The sequence below is a fragment of the Anguilla rostrata genome, chromosome 9 (assembly GCF_018555375.3).
Source record: "Anguilla rostrata isolate EN2019 chromosome 9, ASM1855537v3, whole genome shotgun sequence".
Classification (NCBI taxonomy): domain Eukaryota; kingdom Metazoa; phylum Chordata; class Actinopteri; order Anguilliformes; family Anguillidae; genus Anguilla; species Anguilla rostrata.
Genome location: NC_057941.1, coordinates 5527916 through 5550085, shown reverse-complemented (window position 1 = coordinate 5550085; position 22170 = coordinate 5527916). Strand labels below are relative to the sequence as shown.

Below are 22170 nucleotides of genomic sequence, written 5' to 3'. Positions count from 1 at the left end.
TAACCACTTGTGGGTTGCACTGACACTGGGAATTGAAGAGCCTGAGCTCATTGATGCAAAATATAGGGGATTTCCCATTCAACCTGGAATGGCAATACACAGCTATTAAGCACATGGAAGTTAAATGTACCAGTTGATTACTGAGGGTAACACTTACATTTTAGTGCTGATATAAAAAAAATGCTTCTGACTCAAAAGGAGTAGCAATGAATATTCCATCCTCAGCTGCTCTGACAAACGTTATTTTCCCTAGGGACTTCAATTAAGATAACGACCTGGTGTACATGATATTTTGAACATAAGTATGAGGCATTTTTAAGGGCTTCTATTCCTATTCCTTTCAATAAAAAAGAAGAAAAATTAAAAATGTCAAAATGATTTTGCCAAATCATGCAGATCTACAAAGAATTCAAAATGGCTGTAATTTCATTACAGGAAACATTCACCATCATAAAGATATAAAGTGCAGGTGCAACATAAGCACGGGCTGTTGTTCAACTGACCTTTGCTACGTGCCCAGCTGTAGGTGCGACCTGTTGCCACGCTCATGCCAGTGTGAAGCGCTCCTCTCTCTGTCACGCACAGGCCTGGCTCAAGACCTCGCTCCCCCTCTTTCCTGGGGCACACGTACTTTGGAATGGCCTTATAAAACCATGCTCCTGAACGCTTCCACACCTGGAGAAAAAAAAAAAAACAGAGAATACAAATTAATGCATCAAATAAAACCCCAATGTCCCAAGTGCAGTCACAGAGACACTATTGTAGGAGACGCCATCTTTCAGATGAGACATTAAACCAAGGTCCTGACTCACTTTGCCCATTAAAGACTCCATGACACAAATCGCAAAGAGTAAGGGGTTCCCCAGTGACCTGGCTAAATTCCCAATCTGGCGCTTTCAACCTGCCACCTAATTATCAACTGATTTAATTGGCTTAAAAATTGTTCTCTCCCTCTCCGCCGTAACCAATGTGTGGTGAACGTTCTGGCGCAAAATGGCTGCCTTTCCTCACGCAGGTGGGTGCTACACATTGATGGTGGGTGAGCTGAGATTCCCCTAATCACTGTAAAGCACTTTGAGCACATGGAAAAGTGCTTTAAATATGCAACAATTTATTCATTCATTCACACCTCCAACCCCAGAATTCAGCCAAAGGCTAATTCGACGTACGCCGAGACCACTCCCTCCCGGGTTTCGGCACCAAAAACATGCCAGCGTGACAATCCTGGGAGGGTGATGCAGCAGTTCTGGGAAACATCATTGGTTGCCGCATGGAGAGGGAGAGAGCACATCCACACAAACACGAAATGAAATAAATGAACATCTTCACCCTTCCCCCTCACAGGTTCTGGGTGAAAACAATGGACTAAAACAATAAACTAAAATAACAAAAACAAAATAAAGTTAAAAAAGAGCGACCGCTTTTCAGGATTTTGCACGTAGCTGACCAACTTTTCAGTTGACATGTTTTTTTTTTTTTGTCTTGTAGTGCTTGGACAAATGAAACAAAACTCAAAACTTGCACTGTCTGTGCGTGCTCCTGGTCTCGGTTGTGAAGAGCAACACACCTTTAAGGACCTGGGCTGATTATTTAACGCAACCCAGGTATAGTCTGAAGAAATGCGTATTCAGGCTATGGTGGAAGATGAGTAATGAGGGAGTGGTTTGAAGAGGGACAGGAAGTTTGTTCCACCACTGGAAAATGTATGTGTGTATTTCAGTGAAATTTACTTTTAGAAACGATTATTCATAGAACTTTGTGGTCAGACTGTGAACTTAACGATAGTCCGTTTAGTCTATAGGCTAATGTCATCCATGTTAGTTCAATTAGGATAGAGGAGAGAATCGGAAAAAATACAATGCATCAAAAATGTAACACGGACAACTATTTGTACACTGCTGCTACCGCGTGGATCCGTTATTGCTGTTGTTGACTTCTACTTGCGGCATTCAGATAAGCGTAGAGTTTTTAAAATTTTGTTTCCGCTGTTTGTTCGTTAGAGAACATAGTTGTGTGTAGTCACTCGGTAACTGATTTAAGTTGCAGTCTATTGTTTTGCTAATTTCAAGTAGTTTCACCTGAAAGTATTTAAGTGCTGCTAGCCACTCATATTTCAGTGTGCATCTGTTAGTGTAGTTATTGACTTCCCATCTCATCTACAGTCCTCCAGTCTATATCAAGCAAGATCCTTATCTGTCCTCTATCATTAATGCCCCCCTTGCCTCTGGCTATGTTCTCTCTGACTTTAAGATGGCTCGTATTACCACAATCCATAAGAAACCTACCCTGGACCCCTCTGATGTGAAGAACTATCGACCTGTATCACTTCTGCCTTTTCAGTCCAAAACCCTTGAACAAGCAGTGCTTAAACAACTATCCTCTTTTCTCCAGACAACCTGCTTGACCCTCGCCAGTCTGGCTTCCGATTTGGGCACTCAACAGAGACTATGCTCCTGGCTGTGATGGAGGCACTCGCCACTGCAAGAGTCGCATCCCTCTGTCCTGGTCCTCCTAGACCTGTCTGCAGCATTCGACATAGTCAACCACAAACTACTCATTTCCACTTTGGATGAGATGGGCATTTCTGGGACTACCCTCTCTTGGTTTGCTTCCTAACTTTTGCAGCTAGGTCCTACCAGGTCACCTGGATGGGGTCTGCCTCTGCTGCTCACTCGCTTGTTACGAGAGTCCCAAATTTTAATGTTTGATGCTCAGAGAATATGGGTAAGAATCATGCTGTAGCTTAATATCCCTCCTCCCCACCTCCATCATGCAGTTACTAAATAGTGGGCCAGAGGAGACACAGACACGTTCGCACTTCAACACCTGATTATTGTCTGGCAGCGGGGTGTGAAGGGCACAAATGTGCTATTTACTTCCTGAGTCGAACTCAGTAAACTGTCCTAAATTTTAAATCATTCTGTCAGACTTAAGGCTATATTGTTGAGTTTGTTGAAATAAAAATATTAAAAAGTTCACCAAACTCCTAAAAAATTACATGAAAACGTTTTTTATTAGTTATTAGTTTTATTAGTAGCTGGAAGGTAGCTATAAACTATAACAAATAATTAGCAGCTAATTACCTTTTCGGCCATCATCGTTTCCCTCATGTTTCTCAAGCAAATACAGAAGTTGCTGATCAGTCTCCGCTTCAGTGTAGCGGGACTAACGTTTTTGACCATTCACCTCTCTTGGGTAAAACAAATTTCTGCGCTGCGGCAGAACTATCTTTAGCACACCACTTCTGCAAACACTGACTAAAATCTGCAACTGACTTCTCTCTTAAAGTACCCTGGGTAGTGTATGGTATGCTTTACTATCTTGGTGCTTCTGTGAACCTTTGGGTTTCAAAAAGGACATCAAATTTTATTGCCATTTTTAACCGAAAGTTCTGCCTGTTAACATCAGTTCACATTCCACACACAAACATAAAACTAAATTGGCACCTGGGCGCACTTTAACAGGTAATTTAACGACAGAATCAGCCTAAACACAATTAGAGTCGATAGAGCGATTAAATTGTTTTGAAAATACAATGACAGTTCAACAATGTTACTTTTTCCACATCTGAAGTCAGAAAATAATTTCAGTTTTTACGAGCTTTTGCCAGCACTTAACGTTGCCCCAAAATCAATGGGGTCATTATAAAAAATGTAATTGCATTGAAGACATTATTACACATTTTATTACAAGAAAAACTCACGGTGAAATGTTTTAGATGTTAATCAGTTAATACTTATTCATACTTTTGTATATTTAAAAACCTAGTTTTAACGAGGTTATCACATACAGATCTTCACCAAGATCTTGTTTAGTGTGGTGTAAAGTATTTCGGTTTTACAAATAGGCATTTTTTTAATTACGGTGAAAAGGAAATCAGAGTTCCCAACCTGCCGCCAGTGTGCGATGGTGCCTATCCCTTGAGAGTACAGAAGAGGTTAAGTGACAAATTTTTTAAATTGTATAAAATGGCGCGTCACCCCAAAATGCAATGCGGCGTGACTGTCAACTACAATTCCTCAACGCAGAATGACGGAAGCAGTCGTTCTGAGGAAAATTAAGTAAAGTAAATATCGAGAAGAACAAGTGTATCAAAGCAGGATGGAAAAATAAATCTGCACAGACGGCTCATCACGTCAAACCTTGATCTTGTGCACCGCTCACCTAAGGACAGTCTGGCCTGTGTGGGAGTGCATGAAAGAAATTGTAAAAGGACACTGAATCGAGAATCAATACTGGGGGGTTCTGTATTGAAACCATTGTGTCAACTTTCAAACTGAAATGACTGACGCTTCTTTCACCGTGTATAAAAGCTGAGAATTCAAGGACAGCGGTTTCAAAAAAACATGTTTTTTATGTTGTTGAACACAGCTCATAACTGCTGAGACATTGACGTCTGAAAAACATCCTGGCATAATGGCAGTTGCTCAGCACTTCAAGGTTGTGGGAAAGAATGCTTTTGTTTGCTTGTTAATTCATTTATGGCTGGGAGCCATCTTCTGTATTTCAGTCACTTGAATGATCCTCTTTGGACTATCATCTTTCATTGTTGATCATGATTGTAGTGATGTTGCATCACTACAATCTGACACACATTTTTGTCAAAAACATTTTTTTTTTTTTAAGTTTTGAAATAAAGCAACTTTAGGGTTTTTGAAATGGTTATCCAGGATGGTCTGCTAAAATAAATTAAAAATTTAAATCAAATTTCAATTCATCTGGTGTCCTAGAATGTGAAATGGTAAGAAATAGGATGGACATCAGTCATGAAGCAGAGCTGTATACAGTGAATATGAACAGACAGTGAAGGCAACAACTCAATAGAGAAACTGTATGGCTATTTCAGACAGAGAATTACAAGGTCATTTTGTTTGCCATTCATGGCAATATTCAATGCCATAGGCTGTGTGACTGTACAACCGCTCATCCATGGTCCATTCTCCTGGCACGAGACTCATCAATGGTAAATGGTAAATGGACTGCATTTATATAGCGCTTTTATCCAAAGCGCTTTACAATTGATGCCTCTCATTCGCCAGAGCAGTTAGGGGTTAGGTGTCTTGCTCAAGGACACTTCGACACGCCCAGGGCAGGGTTTGAACCGGCAACCCTCCGACTGCCAGACAACCGGTCTTACCTCCTGAGCTATGTCGCCTCATCAGTTGGGATGCCAGTCTATGTAGGGTATATGACAAAAAAAATTCAACTCACATTATCCATCTAAAACCCAGAGGGGTCACTGTAGGGACTGGATTGTCACAATCACCAAATTAGCTTATTTAGTCAATTGATGGATAGCTTTCTGTCTTTCTAGCTTTCTGAAATCTTGCCCAACCAGCTCATTAGTGTCCTATTGCACTGCTAAGGTATGCTCAGCTATCAATCACCTGGGCTGACAACAGATAGAAAGCTGGGAAAATACCCCAGGTCCACAGTTCTATGTATAGAATGGCATTCCTTTCCATGGTTTCATATTTCATTTTCATACCTGCAGTGTTCCCAATACATATAAAGGAGAACTGGCACAAAACAAGCCTATATAGCTTCACTCAAAAGGTAGTCATTCAAAGTATGTAAGTAAGCACAGGATTTTTGCACTCTCACAATGAAAACTATGCATACAAGCAATGATACAATATAATGCAATAAACTATGCAGGGGCTACAATTGAAATTGGATCAAATGAATTTCCGATTCACCTGAGGTGTTCCTGGAACTCGATGAAATGGCTTTAGACCTGTGGTCCTTTTCTCGGTCACAGACAAACTTGTTAATCTGATGAAAACTATAGAACCATTACCCAGGTGGATACACATAAACACATACAGCAATATCTTCTCTTCTGTAATGACAACTTAACAACCCTGCAAATTTCATCACTAGCTTAAATGGTAAATTGCATTTTTGATAAGTATATGATTCAAATTTCATGAATAATTATATTTAACTATTTTGTTCCCTTAACATGACTCCAAACTAATAACTCATTAATTATAATTGCCGCATTGTGCTTCCACATCAGAATCTTGAGATTTGTGAGATTGTGGGATAATTTTGCTTGGTATTCTGTATATGTACTGAATTAACTCCAACTGGACCCTGGCAGGATAGGAACCCGGCAAGCGAGAAAAGAAAACAAACAAAGTTGAATCCATAAAATGAGAACAGTCTCATTGTAAGAATTGGACCAGTGCAGATGATACCATAGACTACAAATGAGCGTGATGTTCCTATACCATATGGAAACCAGATTGTGTGGAATGTATGCTAATTCTACATTTTTACTAAGTGCAATATTAAAAGTTCTGACACATGCATTTCTTTTGTGACCAAATGTGGTAAAGGGAAGGATCTTTTTTCTTTGTTGTTAAACCATAATATCAGAGTTACAAAATGATCACTTGGTGGGATATGACCAATTTGTTTTTGGAGATATGGCTTGTCAAAGTATGTGTGTCTGAGAGAAGTGTGTTTTTGAAAAATCGGCCTTCAAAGTCTAGTGGGAGATTGCAACAGTTTCTCACCTGGAGGACACTTTGGTGTTAAAACTGGCCCATCAGTCAATGGTGAAGAGGGTCTGAATGACTGGGGGCAGAACAAAATTATGGCTGGGGTGTCAGCTAGGTGCAAAATGATGTGAGAGCTTTGGTTGCGAGGCTTAATGCAGAAAGTCAAAGGGCTTTTTCTAGCAACACTTACGAAAAAAAACCTATTCATAAAATTGTAAAAAAGGTGCATAAACAATGAAATAGTGAATACCCTCATCACTCTCCACATTAAACAGCCTACAGTATAAATATAGTATAAAGGCAGCAGTTATTAGTATAAATATAACAGAAGTAAAATATTATGTAAAGACCATTGTTTAAGCATCAGATCCCCTCAAACACATCTTAACAGAATGGATGTCTGCAATTTGTTTCGCCAGCCCCCTAGCATAGCCTTATTTTTCAAGAAAGGGAATTCAAATTGAAAAGTCATCACCTCAGTCATTACTGCAGAGGAACTAGCGTCTACTGGTATTAATATCAGAGAGAGAATGGTGATGCTATCAGTGGGGAACGAAAGAGGGGTCCATAGGGGAATCAAAGTGTCATTTCAAGGGCAATAAGAGGGGGAGAGAAACAGAAGCGCATCTTTCTTTCTGTCGCTTCCAATAGCACAGCACTTCATTATTGTCCGTGCCAGGTCGAAGGGCCGAAGTCTCTCTCGTTTAACAATCAGAAAATACACTGTTCCCCTCACAGCACCCCAGAAGCCCCCAGCACACACGGGCGTGTGTGCACATGCACATACACGCTCACACACACATGCATACACACACTACACACACCACTATTGGATGGTAAGTTCAGTTCTACAGTAGAGGATTGATGTCGCCAACATAAAGCTGTGTAAAACAGCTCTCACATTAAATTTTTCTAAGCCTTCTCTTGTTATTTAAATGATTATATAGAGTTCTGCCAGAGCTGGTTCATCTTGTAAGTGTACCCATATCCATGTTTCTTGAAAACAACAAGCACAGAAAAACTGTGTAAGTAAATCAAAATGGAAAATGCAATTCTTGTTTGAAATTGAGGTTGAAGCTTTATTTGTTTGAAAACTCCCACCGTATTGGGTAAGTAGGGTCCAATGAAAGAGGCTGTACAGGATGCTGTACAAGTGCACATTATTGAATGTCATTTATATGCTAAGGCTGCTACAGGAATAAATGGAATGTGGTAGAAGAGTGAAAATTCACCATTCAAAAAAACGTCATAAATCAACTTGGTTTCAGTCACAATCAAACATGTAATGACGGATGGAAAATATTCTGTTCTGTTCTGTTGAGTTCCATTAGCATCTGATTGCTAATGATAAGAACTACCACTATGACTGAAATCTCTTCCTTCGGACACGCATCTTCTCGTGGAATGAAGATGAGAGCGGTGACAGTCAAAAAAAATTGTGTCCCTCCCAATTAAGCTTCCGCTTTCTAAGGTCAATGGTAATCTTTATTATCCCCGAGGGGCAATTTGTTGCACAGCCAGCAGTAAATAATCACAGCCATCATCAACAATCAACACACAAACAATTCACACAAAAAACATCATATTATTCAAAAGGCCAATAACAGCAGGAACAAATGAGTACTTAAATCTATTGGTCCTGCATCTTGGCAGATTATATCTGCGAACAACACACAACGCACAACTGCTGCTGCTTGTCGCCATCAGAACAGCGCCATTCTCCCTCTCTCTCTCTCTTCACACCAGTTAAAGAAGTCACTGCCACAGTAAAGCCAATATTCCCTTTCAATGGACATTCATTTCTAAAGATATCAAAGGGACAACTTCACACAAGCAAGACAACATATTATACACCCAAATATATTACCCATGAACAGGAATAACACAACCCCTGCATCTATTTTTTTTTTTAAACAGCCCACTGTTTTAGATAAATGAATACATAATGCATCATTAATTTTGAATCTGGAACACAATTGATTTTAATGTGTGCCACATTTTCTAATGCAGGCTACCCGAAAGTTAGATCGATGACGATGTAAACACGATGAAGAGACGTAGTTACCGTTAAAGAAGGTTCTGTACGAAGCTAGAAATAAATAGTTAGCATTACATCAGTGTTGCTACGGTGATAATTACAACCGATTTAACCCAGGTCAGTCCAGCGCTGTTGCCTTTCCTTGTACCTGTCCCTTTAAATGTAAATCTCACCGGACAACTTCCTTCCTGATTTTTAATTAGCAAAAATGATAACACTGCTAATTTGCATGCGAGGGGCACTGTTTCATGAAATTGGTTTTGTACAGTAGGTGGCACGTGTGACCACTGGAGGCCGTACAATCTGTGTGCCAGGAGCCCTGACATTAGCTACACTAGCACCACAAACTCCATTAACACCTCCTGGCCCAGGGGAGGCACTTCAGCGATGAAGACACAATGGAGACAGAAATATTCATGTCAATTTTCTAAAGAACCATGACTCAAATGAGTAAGTCTCATACTCGGAATTCTGTAAAAATAAATAAATAAATGAAAAGATAATCTACATCTGCTTAAGTTTTGCAGAGAGAGAAAGTTTTATCCCTTTGAAATATATGTTTATCTACACTTATGCACCTGCACCTGGAGGATGTAGTTTTTTTTTTTTCCATAATTATTTCATGGCACAATGCAACCGTGATCAATTCTATAATTTCAGAGAGAAAATGTGATGGATTTTCATTTTGGAGCTGGTGACAGTCGTCAGTAAGGTTTTATCAAGAATGTCACATGGAAGGAGTGGTTTCACTGTTTTCTAATTCAACAGCAGTTACAGCAAGGAATCGCTTGAGAGGGGCGATTGTGTAAAGTTAGGTGCTTCATACATGAGGACGAATATGATGAGCACTTAGAGCCAGCTTCTCTGTGACATTCAATGTCTTGCCTCTTTGCGCTTCAACAAGTGTTGCTCTCTAGAGCTTGTGGAATTAGGGTATCCTGCCGACTCACCGCTACGCGACCGATGTGTGTGTCATAACTCAATGGTATTCTCATACTCAGTCAGCCAGACATTGTTGTGTGGTGTTGTGGTCAGCCAAAATCTTTTTACAAACTTGTTAACTGGCTTAGCTCAGTGAGAAGTTAGTTAGGGCACGTTAGCTGCAGAATTAGCTGCTAAGTATTGCAGCTTGTTTCTGTTTGTTAGTCTCAAAGGGTTCAGCGAAACTGTGTGCGAGGGAATTGGTGCTTAACTAGCCCATATTGTTGACAGCAAGTTTCGTCGGAGCGATTCCACGCTGACCCCCTGCTATCTGCTAAGGAAACTAATGACAAGCACGTACCCGTAATTTTGTCACCCAGCCATTATTACATCTATTTTGAGCACTCTGCATAGCTGGCTGCCAAAGGCAGCCCTCGCGTGTCGTACTGAGCTAGTTATCATGTGTTTTAAACACCATTCCCGGATCACGTGTCTTGCGCCAGCCAAACTGGTTTTCACCTGGTCGTATTAAACAATTCTGCATTACCCCCTTTGATCCCTACCTCAGGAATCACTTCCAAAGAGTGTGGATTATAAAGTGCTGACACAGACAGGCCGTTCCACTAGGATTCATTCCACCTTTCCAAGAGATTCATCATGCATTTACCTTACAACAGTGGATGCATACATTGCTGCACACTGCAAGCGATAATCTGCCTGAACTACCAGCTGCCTTCTGACAAGATCAGTAAACCAGTATGGCTGACCTCCACACCGACGACCAGGTGTACTTCATACTGGCCGAATGGTGGCCGTCACTCAGTCATACGTCAGTCTGTCCTCGGAAGTTCTGTTGTGCCCCCCGCTGTCTCCAGCCATTTTCTCCTCTAAGTCTTTTGATATTTCAGCTAATCATGTAACTCATCCTCTACATTTCACGGTTTATTTTTGTCCCTCCAGGTCCTCGGCTCATTTCTAGAGAGCTGGACACTCTCCTGAGCTCCTCCCGAGGGATGGCACTCTGCTAATTCTACTGGGAGACTTCAACCTCTCCACCAGAAACCTCCCAACTGTCCAGGGTTGCCTGCATCCTCCAGTCTTAGCCCTATACCTGTCCTTTCCCCCCACACACAAGGCTGGTAACCAACTAGACCTTGTATCACCAGAGGCTGCTCCATTCCCCAACTTGCAGTGACTCCCTCCATGTCTCAGACCACTTCTTTCTTTCTTTCTCCCTCTCCTATTTACTCCCCTCAATTCATCCAATAGCTCACCCACAGTAACTTTCAGGAGAAATCTCCCTACTCTGTCACAATCCTCCCTCGTCTCCACTGCTCTGTCTACACTTCCCCTCCTGCGTCTTTCTCTAACCTGCCTGTTGACCTTGCCACCTCCACCCTCAACTCCTGCCTCTCTCAGTCCCTCGACTCACTTTGTCCTCTTGTCTCCAAACCAGCACGCCCCTCACCCCCTGCCCATGGCTGACTGAGTCACTACGCTCCAGCAGAACATCACTGCGGGCTGCAGAGAGAAAGTGGAGAAAATCCCGATCCTCTGATGACCTGACCGCATACCATACCCTGCTGGCGACTTTTACATCTGCCCTCACGTCTGCAAAAGCCTCTTTTTTTCCCAAACCAAGATCAGCGCATGTGTCTCTAATCCACGTAAACTATTCTCCACCTTCTCTTCCCCCCTCATTCCTCCTCCACCCCCACCTCCCTCTTCCCCCTCCGCAGATGACTTTCTGGCCGCCTTTGAAGGAAAGGTGGCTACAATCGGAACTCCTTCACCCATCCAGTGAGCCCCCCAACCCCCCAGGACAACCCCACAGCCACACTGACTCCTTTGAAATGCTGGAGGACTCTGATGTATTACAACTCATCACCTCTCATCGCGCAACCACCTGCCCACTTGACCCCATCCCATCAAAAGTTCTCCAATCTATCTCCAGCGAGCTCCTTCCCTATCTGTCTTCCATTGTTAATTCCTCTCTCTCCTCTGGTCATGTTCCCTCTGATTTTAAGACGGCTCGTGTTACCCCACTACTCAAAAAACCCACTAGACCCCCCCGATGTAACAAATTATCGACCGTATCCCTTCTACCCTTTCTGTCCAAAACCCTCGAACGAGCAGTTCTTAAACAATTAACCTCTTTTCTCCATCAGAACAACCTGCTAGACCCTCACCAGTCTGGCTTCCGATCCGGGCACTCAACAGAGACTGCACTACTAGCTGTGACGGAGGCACTTGCCACTGCAAGAGCCTCACGCCTCTCCTCTGTCCTGATCCTTCTTGACCTGTCTGCAGCTTTGACACGGTCAACCATAAAATACTCCTCTCCACCTTGGCTGGGATGGGAATTACCCGGGGCTGCCCTGTCCTGGTTCTCTCCTATCTTGCAGATAGGACCTACCAGGTCACCTGGAAGGGGTCTGCCTCTGCCTCTCATCCACTTGTCACGGGAGTGCCGCAGGGATCTGTACTGGGTCCTCTGTTGTTCTCCTTATACACCAGATCTCTTGGTTCAGTCATTAATTCACATGGTTTTTCCTATCATTGTTATGCAGATGACACACAACTCTACTTTTCTTTCCCCCCTCAGCCACACAGATCAATGATAAGATCTCTTCCTGCCTGGCTGACATCTCCACTTGGATGGCCAGCCACCATCTGAAGCTCAACCTCAACAAAACTGAGCTGCTCTTCTTCCCGTACAAGACCTCCTTGCTTCGTGAACTCTCAATCACGGTTGATGGCACCACAGTGACTGCCTCTCACTCTGCAAAGAGCCTGGGGGTGGTCCTGGATGACCAGCTGGACCTCAAGGAGCACATCAAGGCAACATCACGGTCCTGCAGATTCCTCCTATACAACATCAGGAGGATTCGACCATACCTGACGACGCACTCCACCCAGCTGCTCGTCCAGGCTACGGTGACCTCTCGCCTTGATTATTGCAACTCTCTCCTTGCAAACCTGCCAGCTTGTGCCATACAGCCACTACAGATGATTCAGAATGCCGCTGCCCGACTCATCTACAACCTCCCCAAATTCTCCCACGTCACTCCCTGCTGCGATCACTTCACTGGCTACCGGTCGCTGCCAGGATCCGATTCAAAGCCCTGACCTTTCCTACACTGCCGCCAACAGGACAGCCCCTATCTACTTGCAGGACATGACTCAATTCTATGTGCCTGCTCGACCACTCCGCTCTGCGGCAGCAGGGCGTCTTGCAACCCCTCCCACCCGCCCAAAGGGATCACAGAGCTTCTCCACCCTAGCTCCCCCGTGGTGGAACGAACTCCCCGTCCCTCTCGAACCTCCCCTCACTATCCATCTTCCCGTGGCTGAAGACTCATCTCTTCAGACTATACCTAGAATAACCACCACCACGCTGTGTATATAATATATATTAAAAAAAAAAAAAAAAAAAAAAAAAAAACCCTTTTTCCTGTCACTTGTTACATGTTGCCCCATCCCTGCACTTCTTGGTAAATTGTATTTGTCCTAATACTCTAGCTTATTCTTCTGCCTAGTTTGGCTTTGCAGATGTTAGACCAGGATAGTGTTCTTTGTTCTCGGCTAGAAATAGCTTTACAAAATAAGTAATTGTACCTTACTGAACCCGTGTTCAGCAGTTGTCTACGATCATGAAAATGCACTTTTGTACGTCGCTTTGGATAAAAGCGTCTGCTAAATGAATGTAATGTAATGTAATGTAATTTACATAAGTTAGCCAGGCTTCATGCATCAATGAGGAACGAAATATGAAATGTAGCACGCTTTGCTCATGTCTGAACATCTCAATGTCTTGCCTCTTTTGACGTCCCTTTCAACAATGTGTTCAGCTCTCCTAGCAAGCCTTGATGGAAAAATATAAGGCTAATTCCTGAAAAAAACAAAAAACAAGACCAGGTCAAAACCTAGTATATGGCTGGACCGGCCGACCGATGGTGTGATGTCATAACTCGGGCGACCAATGGCGTAACTTCATCACTCACTCAGTCAGTCACAGACATTCGCGTTCGTAGGGCTGGCCCCGCTGTTGTGGTCCAGCCAAAAAAGCTAATTTGAGAAAACAAACTTGATTAATTGAGCCCATTAAGCATCTCAGTGAGGAGGAGTTCAGGTCTCTTTAGAAATCGAAGCACAAACGGTAGCATGCACAGGACACTTGCAAGCCCTGCTAAAGGTATTTGCATGCAATCATGTTTTCCACAAATGCTAATTGGAGTCCTCAAGACGGGTCACGCGCATCACATTTGGAACAACCGAGAGGCTAATTATTGCATTAACTTCACGACTCCATTAATATGCAGGGTGAGTAAAGACCAGCACACGGCTGGGGCTGTACCGCTCTGAAGCACACAATGTCCCACCGCTGACAAAAACAACCACATAGCCATCTTGCATAAGGAAACAAATGAGTGTGACTGAGTAGTTCACTGTAGTTCTCTTTGATAAATATTTGCCCTCAATGTCAATTCCCACAAACACCACCCCATTAATCTGAACAAATCTATTTTGAGCACTCTGCATATTTTCTTGGCTGGACTGCAACAGCGGGGCCAGCCCTACAAACGCGAATGTCTGTGACTGAGTGACTGAGTGGTGAAGTTACGCCATTGGTCGACTGAGTTTTGAAGTTACACCATTGGTCGGCCGGATCACGTGTTTTAGGTCCAGCCATATACTAGGTTTTAACCTGGTCTTGTTCATTGATACATTATTCCTGCTTACCCCCTTTATAGATCTGTCTATAAATAAAACAAGGTAAAAACAAACTCCTTTCAATGAAGTGCTGGGAATTAATCACTGATTAAATGCTTTGCATGTTCACACAAGAACAGGGCACCCATTTTTTTCCCCTGAGGAGTTGTCATTCCACCTTCTACTCAAGAGATTTCATCATGGACATTTTAACCTTACAACAGTGGATTTGCATTGGCATTGTTGCACACTGCAGAGCGATAAGTCTGCCTGAACTACCATCGCCTAATCTGAGCAAGATCAGGTTAAAACCTAGTATGGCTGGACCTAACACACGTGATCCGGCCGACCAATGGTGTAACTTCATAACTCGGCCGACCAATGGTGTAGCTTCGTCACTCAGTCAGACGGTCAGTCAGTCAGTCACTCACGGACATTCACGTTTGTAGGGCTGGCCCCGCTGTTGCGGTCCAGCCAAAAATTGTCTGGCTGCCTGTACTAAAGTCTTTATATTATTTCAGCTAAGATATTGTGAAGCCAAATCATTTTCTTATTGATATGGTTTACTTTTTTGTCTCTTTTATTAAATGCCAAAGTCCTAAATCAATCCAAATAATGCTGCATCAATACCAATGACAGCCAGGGGATTGAGAATAGGGTTGTAAAGTCAGCTAAATGTGAACATTTTTATTCATCACAGGAACACAAACATGGAACACAAATATAGACACATAATTGGTGCTATGCACATAATCAATCAGACAGCAAGTGCTAATTGAAACAGTGTGTTAAAACCAAGTATTCCCCAGCCAACAGTCATTAGGACAGAGACAATTCATGCAATCCTGCAGATAAATGCCTAGCATACGGGGCAGAACATCATGGAAGCAATTTATAATATCTTCTTTGTAGAAGCCGCTTCCCTATAAATACTTAGACATGTATCACAACAAACTATAAAAGAATGAAAAAGCAGAGCCAGCAGTGATTATAAGCTATAAACCGATTGTTACTCTCGCTGGTTCCATGAATTCACGTAGTCCAAAACTTAATTCACAGTCGTCGTAAATTCCCTAAATTTTCAAAAACCCGAACTACGTTTCCATTAACTCTCCAGATCACGACTTTTCAACTCTTTCAAGCAATATCTAATGAATTATGTTCAACAGACCTGGAGATCTGCTTGAATATTCACATGCTCACAGTAGGTTTTAAAGCATTTAGCATGATTAGGTGATATTTACAATTCAAAACAAAACATTGCGCAGGCAGTCACTGAGAGTGTCATGGTTTTGCGTGGCTTGAGCATTCTGCTCTATTCCTTTCCACCCTTGCTTCTCTAATTAGAGTTTGTCACCTCGTTTGGGTTAATGGTCTGTAGGCATGCAGAATTCACTCTGCCTGCAGACCCCTTCCGTGCTGATTGGTTCAGAGCTCGGCAGGCCTGTTGATTGCGTTAGCTGCAGCACCTGTCTAACGTTACTTAAGGTGTGGGTTCACAGAAAGACGGTGCTTTAGTGTCATCTACACACAAGAGCCGGTACTGGTAACCAAACAGTGCTTTTCAGCGCTTCGTACCTTATATAAAGTTCACGTCCAAGAATTATGCCCATAGGTGTTAATAATCTCTTGCGTGAAAATTATATAAGGGAGGTATCTGGTTTAGCACGTCCGTGACTCCTTTAGTCAGGATTGTCACGGGGTAGAGAGTTGGGAGGAGATCAGTTCTGCGAGTTGTGCAGTTAGTCCTCTCTCTCTGAGCTGCAGAGGTTTTTGAGTGCAGTGCCCAGAGGTTGGGTCTGCATCAGCTCGCTCCGTTGGGCTATTTATTTTATTTTCGTTCTGAGTTTTGGAGAACCTATTTACTCCTCCCCCTTGGTTCGGAGTCCTCCTTTTGAGGTTCCCTTATTTAGTTGGGATATTCCCGTGGAAGTCATTTCTGTTTGTTTCTTTACCCTTCCTCGATCTCGTAAGAGATTTTTGTGGCGTGCTCAGCTTTTAGTGAGACTCTAAGATCTCTGTTCGGTTGCGCTTGGTCTCCGTCCCCCAACCCTTACAGAGAGATGCTTAGCCATAGCTTCAGCATTTGTTACCTTATTTACTGTGCATACGCATACTTTATAATTAGACCATAACAGGATTTCTCAGCAGGTTAAACGTTTCCATCTGTAAGCAATAGACCGTGGCTAGGTACGGATGAGGCTGGATATAAGTGGGCAGAAGCATCAACGGCTACATAAGGCAATAAAAGAGCCGTCTGTTCAGCGACACCTCCTCCTGGGTGTGTGTGATGTCTATAGCGCCGCTTTACAGTGCCAAGTACTCCCAGTTTACAAGTGTTCTAAAAATGTGTTTAAACACACCCACATGTTGCTGAAGAGGCGATTGCGCACGGCAGGAACTTCCTGATAAGTGGTGACATTTGACACCTCCTTTCCACAAAAAAAAAAAAGTTTCAGCATTTTAGGTCTCCAGGTTTCAGAGCGCTTTGAGAATTCCAAGGAGAGAAACGCACACACCTTGCCTCTGGCCGAGTTGCAGACAGGGGAAGTGATCACTGTTAAGCAAAGCTTAGGGCTGCAGATTTTCCCCCCAATCTCAAACGTGTCAGCACGTAACCTGAACCGCCGTTCGGCGCGCAGCCTCTCATCCCGTTTGGGATAACAGGTTGCATTAACGTTCGCCCTGACAGTGATTGAGGCTTCTGCACCGAGGGCATGAGCAGGCATTAGACCGCGGCAGCCCCCAGAATTTAATAGCTCAGGATGTACCGATAACATCAATACAGTCAGTAATTGCAGGTCCCGTTTGATGGATCTTCCTTCCTGTCTGTTTAATGAAGGCATCACAGGAGACGGGGCTGACGGCAAGAAGCGAACAAGCGAGCGCCAGATAGCGAGAGCTCCAGGAAATTAGCACGATAACCTATAACGGGGCCCAGCCGTTATGGTGTCTAACCCCATGGGGCGAGATGAGAGATGCAAGAGGAGGGCTGGCATCCAGCTGGGCTTCCTCCATCCTCTCTCTCGCTCGGTCTCTCTCTCTCTCTCTCTCTCTCTCTGCAGCTGCTTCATGCAGGTGGTTTCCAATTCCCATGGCCCTTGGACCACAGTTCTTTTAACCTGCTAGTGTGTCATTTCCTGGAAATAGATTTCAATGCCAGCTAAGCAGAAATAAAGTTTATATCAGTCTCTGTATTTTTTTATGTTTAAATTGTTTTTCCTTGCATCATTGTCTTTTCAGTTTCTTTCATTTGACAGCTATTATGTTTGTCATACCTATTGTTTAGATTATGACATTAGAGAGAAACTGAATTAGATACAATATTGTAATTCTACCTGCCCTCTCCTCCAAAAATATCATCGCAAACGCAGGGCCCTATTCCTTGTAGCTGGCTAACTGTGCCATGTGGAAAAACTGAGTAAAATCCAGAAAGCCCCAAAATCTGGAACATGGAATGAAAACAAAAAACACTTCCTGATTTTATTCAATGCAGTTACGAGTAATGGGGCCCAAGTCCCAACTCTGAAAACCACCTGTGTGTGTCAGTCAGGCTGCGTGGCTAAGGAAGGGTACTGAGTTTTACTGTCATAATTATTTGCTATATTTGGTAGCTAGCACCCTCTCAGAACAACCAAGCTACCTCATACCTACCCTGTTCAAAATGTCTAGTGCTGTCCCTGAGTGCAAGCACAAAGGATTGATTGGATGGCATATTAGTGCCCACCTCCATTATCACAAAGAAAATGTACTGTTTGTTGTCCCCCCCCCAATGTTCAAATGAAACGTATGCCCCTGGGTGGATTAGATTGTTCTTCCCAGGTGCATGTGTCCACTTAATGAGAAGGCGTGGCCCCAGATCACCTAAATTCTCTCACAAACCAAGCCCTGTCACACATCTGTATGTGCATTTCGTTGGTGCAAATCACAGACATATTCACAGCTACTGTGGGATTCTGTGTTGTGGCTGTTCTCCACCACCAAGGGTTCTAAAGGGTTAAAGCCAAAGCACCATACCAAAACGCCACGACACAAGCAATCAACTGTTTCTACCGAGCTGTAATTTCTTTCCAGTACCATGCCTCCAGTGTTTAGTCTTAGTAGTTTTTGCACAAACTAATTAAAATATCATGCACTTGTCACAGCTCAGGGCACTGTCCTGAAAGCATTTTGTCCTGGCACTTACAGCTTAGTAATTGTTGCTTTATCATTCCAAGGGCCTCTCTCTGCTGCTTTACTTTGGTTCAATGCAGAACACTACAGGTTTGAACAGCTGTATTACATTATACATTTGTTTTGCCAGTGACTGTTAGCAGTCCCTTATCACTGTCATAACTGCACACTGAACAATTATCACAGAAACAGACATAATATATTAATACCCAGTGCTTAACCCCTTATATGTTGCCCCCTTTTATATATAGCCAAATGATATACCCAAAATAAAATGGTTACTATTCTAGAACCCTTTTGACTCGCATGACTTTGGTCTCTCTTGAAAGATTTGTTTAGAAAGTCAGAATGACTCTTTCTGAACAAATGTAACAAACACAGTGGAAGTGGAAGATTTATTCTAAACCAACTATTTCTTTTGAGCAGATACAGATGATTGAGGCTGTGCCTGCTTAGAAACACTACAGACACAGCCACAACACTGGACAAATATGTTTTGTTTTGTGGTGTTTTGTTTTCTGAGCTATGTCCAGGCATGTTTCCAAAAAAGGAATTTGGAGACTCCAAAAGGATGCTTAGTAACCAAATGATATTATGGGTTATTAGAGGTACACAATTCCATATACTTTGTACTATATGCTCATGGAGGAAGTAGTGGCTTGCTTTCCCCTTGCCTGTCACCCTACCCTTCCCTGTTCCTCTCCTTCTTTTCCCCCCCCCCCACCTGCCTCTTGCTTAGCAACCTCTGGCAGCAGCAGGTCTGAGAGATTGTAGAAAATACATGCATTAGCTACCTTGTTTACTATTACTTCTACTATTGATTGAAGATTAGGTCAAATACCCCACCCTCATCAACATGTCAAAATGTTCTCAATTCTTAATATTCTCAAAATATTTTAATTATCATTCAGTATGCCTATTCCTTATTTATAAGAGCAATAAATATATATATTTTTTTAAATAAATAAATAAAAATAAAAATCAATAAATAAATAAAAATAGATATATATTACCGATAGAAAATGGGATCAAGTCCTTCGTTGAACATGCCCTGTGCCTTGGAGGCAAAGCCGTTTTCGCTGTACTCATTAATGCAAATTCTTTGCAGTGTCTGTGTATATTGGGTATATTTGCACACTGATGAACAGTAAACAATCAAAATCTAAAAGCAAACTAAAACAGGAATACGTATTTGAAACAAAATGGCATCTGTGACAGCATGTTTTTTTGTTTCCCCCCCCAACAATCATCCTGCAGTATCAGCTGAATTATTTTTTTAAAAAGTAAATTATTTTGAATGTTACTTGATTGAAATCTATCTGCTTTAGAAACACATTCAGTGCCGAGGTTTGTATTTAAATGGCAGTTGCTCTGCTAGGTAATTGATTTTTCTTAGAAAATAATTATTTAGTGCCAAACACTCATGTAATAATAAAAAAAAGGCTACAGCCAAGCACTAAAGTATGAAGATAAAATGTTTCAACGGGTGGAAAAGCCAGAACTGTTGGCAGCTACTGCAAATTGGTATGGGATCCTTTCCAAATGCCTGTAAATGTCAGGTTTTTCTCTAAAAGCAACACTTTTTTTCCACCAACCGTTCAAAGAAGGTCCAGGGAAAATCAAATATGCCCACTGACCACAGTTGTGCTCAGATTAATTGGACAAAGATTTGTGCAATATAAAGAATAACCTGGCACTTGAGATCTACTCTTTAGTAAAAGATGGCCAGCACGGTGTGTGCACATGCATTGAAATGTCCTTATAAAGTAGTAGCGCCTGTTGTGGAGCTATGAATCACGGGGGGGGGGGGCTCTCCCCTGCCATGCAAGCCCATCTGCCACAGAAGAGCAATTTTACCCAATCAAGGAAAGCCAACTTGTCTGGTTTTGTACATTGTAAGCAAGCAAGTGTATTCTTTCAGCTTCACCAAGCAGAATGACTACTTTTTGATGAATGCTCTGCTTAAAAACAAAAAAAACAATCACAAAATGAGGGCACCTAATCAACACAAAAGAGTCTCAGTTTGTACACTTCCCTCTGGTGGTACAAATAAACTGTGCTCTGGTTCCCTCATCCATGCTAGGCTGAGATTTCAATTGACCAGTGTTACATGGCTAAATCCAGGACAACAACTCCTGGGTTGTTACCAAACTAGGGAGAGCAAGCTGCAACAATTACACTGAATAAGCATCTTTGAGAAAAAAATAAAGGTACAGTAGAATGACAAATGTAGACAATCAGCTTTCATGTGTGAACAATCCATGCAAAAGAAAATGCCGGAGCAACATTTAACATCTGACTTTTGACTTATTTATGCCTTACGTTTGAGCATCTGAAAATGGGGGGGGGGGGGACTCAACACAAAGACAGCTTTTTCTATAAAATGGTAAAACATATACGCATGTAAATACCATGAAATGAAAGCTGTTTGTACTTATGACTCATTTTCATGTTGTATCTCAAATGTATACCGCAAAAATAACACAATTCACTCTACGATTCCCATTATTTTGGAGGGCACTGTATTTGAAGCTAATATGATTTGTATTGTTTTATTGCTGTATTTTGTTGCATTGCTGCCTGCATGATGGTGTCCTCATCTTTCACTGAAAACCGATTTGCCACATCAAAGAAACATGCAGTAGGGAAGAAAGGGGAAACCTGAGCCACTGGATAAGATGAGCCACCTAGGCAACCATTGCTAACATTAAGCATGTGATCACAGATTGTGGATGAAGATGAAGAATAGTTCCTTTCACTGTAAGTGGTTTCGTAATGGAGGAGAGCACACACAGAAAGTGGTCAGTGAACCAGGTGCAAAAATGTGATTTTTTTTTTTTTCCCATGTCAAGTGATCATGGTTAAGGTATCATCAGTCTTGCATCTAAGTGGAAAGAGTTAGTCTGGGACACCATTACATAGTAGTTTAGCTGTATAAGCTACAATTTGAGGTCATATTGCATATTTACCATGAGATAAAAGCTGATCGCAGTTTTGTCTTATATTAAAGTTTTTGATCTCAAATCCAAATGCCTTAAGTATATAGCAAAAACAAATTGCACGCTACTGTTCCCATACTTAAGGAGGGCAGAGTTGCAGTAACATTTTGAGATCAAGACATATTATAATTTAGCAACCTGATTGTTATTTCTAAAACAAAATCTTGCATAAACATCCAGGCTAGTTTTTATTTCTGGTAAACTGCAGAGTCCCACTAGGGAATTGAAATCAGTACTGGACAATGCCAATGACTCATCTCCACTTCAATACTATCTTTCATAAGATCAATATTTGGAAATTTGACATTCTGTTGAAGAATTATGGACATGAAAGGAAAAAAATCAAACCCTGAACATTAAAAGATGCTCTGTGTAAGACCATTTTATATCGATATGTTTACCACAGTCATTTACAATGAATTTATGATTTTTGAAATTTGTTTTACATTTTCTAGCAAAAAAAAGGTACAAAATTGGAAAAACTAACCCAAGGGAAAATAAATGATTGCTTTCATAAAACACACACCAAGGAAATGGGCCTCATGACACAGATTTATAAATGCCTAGAAAATGTCCTCCAAAATATTCCATCCAGTGCTTCCCCGGTGCATTTAAGTTTCTCAGATGCACTTCAGATGTTTTTTAATACCTTGCATGCACAGTGAGGGCAGCTCACCTCTCTCTGCTCACTGCAGATCTTGCACAGCCAAAGGGTTCTTCTCTGACTGCATCCAGTCTCAATCCCACACTTCGTGCACACTTTCTGAGGACAAAGGACAAATGAGAAATTATAGTACAATCTACAGTTTAAGGGCAT

At 42.1% G+C, this 22170-nt stretch overlaps 1 protein-coding gene across 3 annotated transcripts in view; it reads right to left on the bottom strand.

Annotated features, from left to right (window-relative positions):
• Positions 1-22170, bottom strand: part of doc2b (double C2-like domains, beta) — a 191428-nt gene that overhangs the window by 156399 nt on the left and 12859 nt on the right. For all 3 annotated transcript variants that reach the window (XM_064349921.1, XM_064349922.1, XM_064349925.1), the window contains 2 exons: positions 22030-22116; positions 504-675 (listed from right to left, as the gene is read on the bottom strand). In XM_064349921.1, the coding sequence (XP_064205991.1) occupies positions 504-675; positions 22030-22116 (259 nt within the window). The remainder of the gene's footprint in view (positions 1-503; positions 676-22029; positions 22117-22170) is intronic.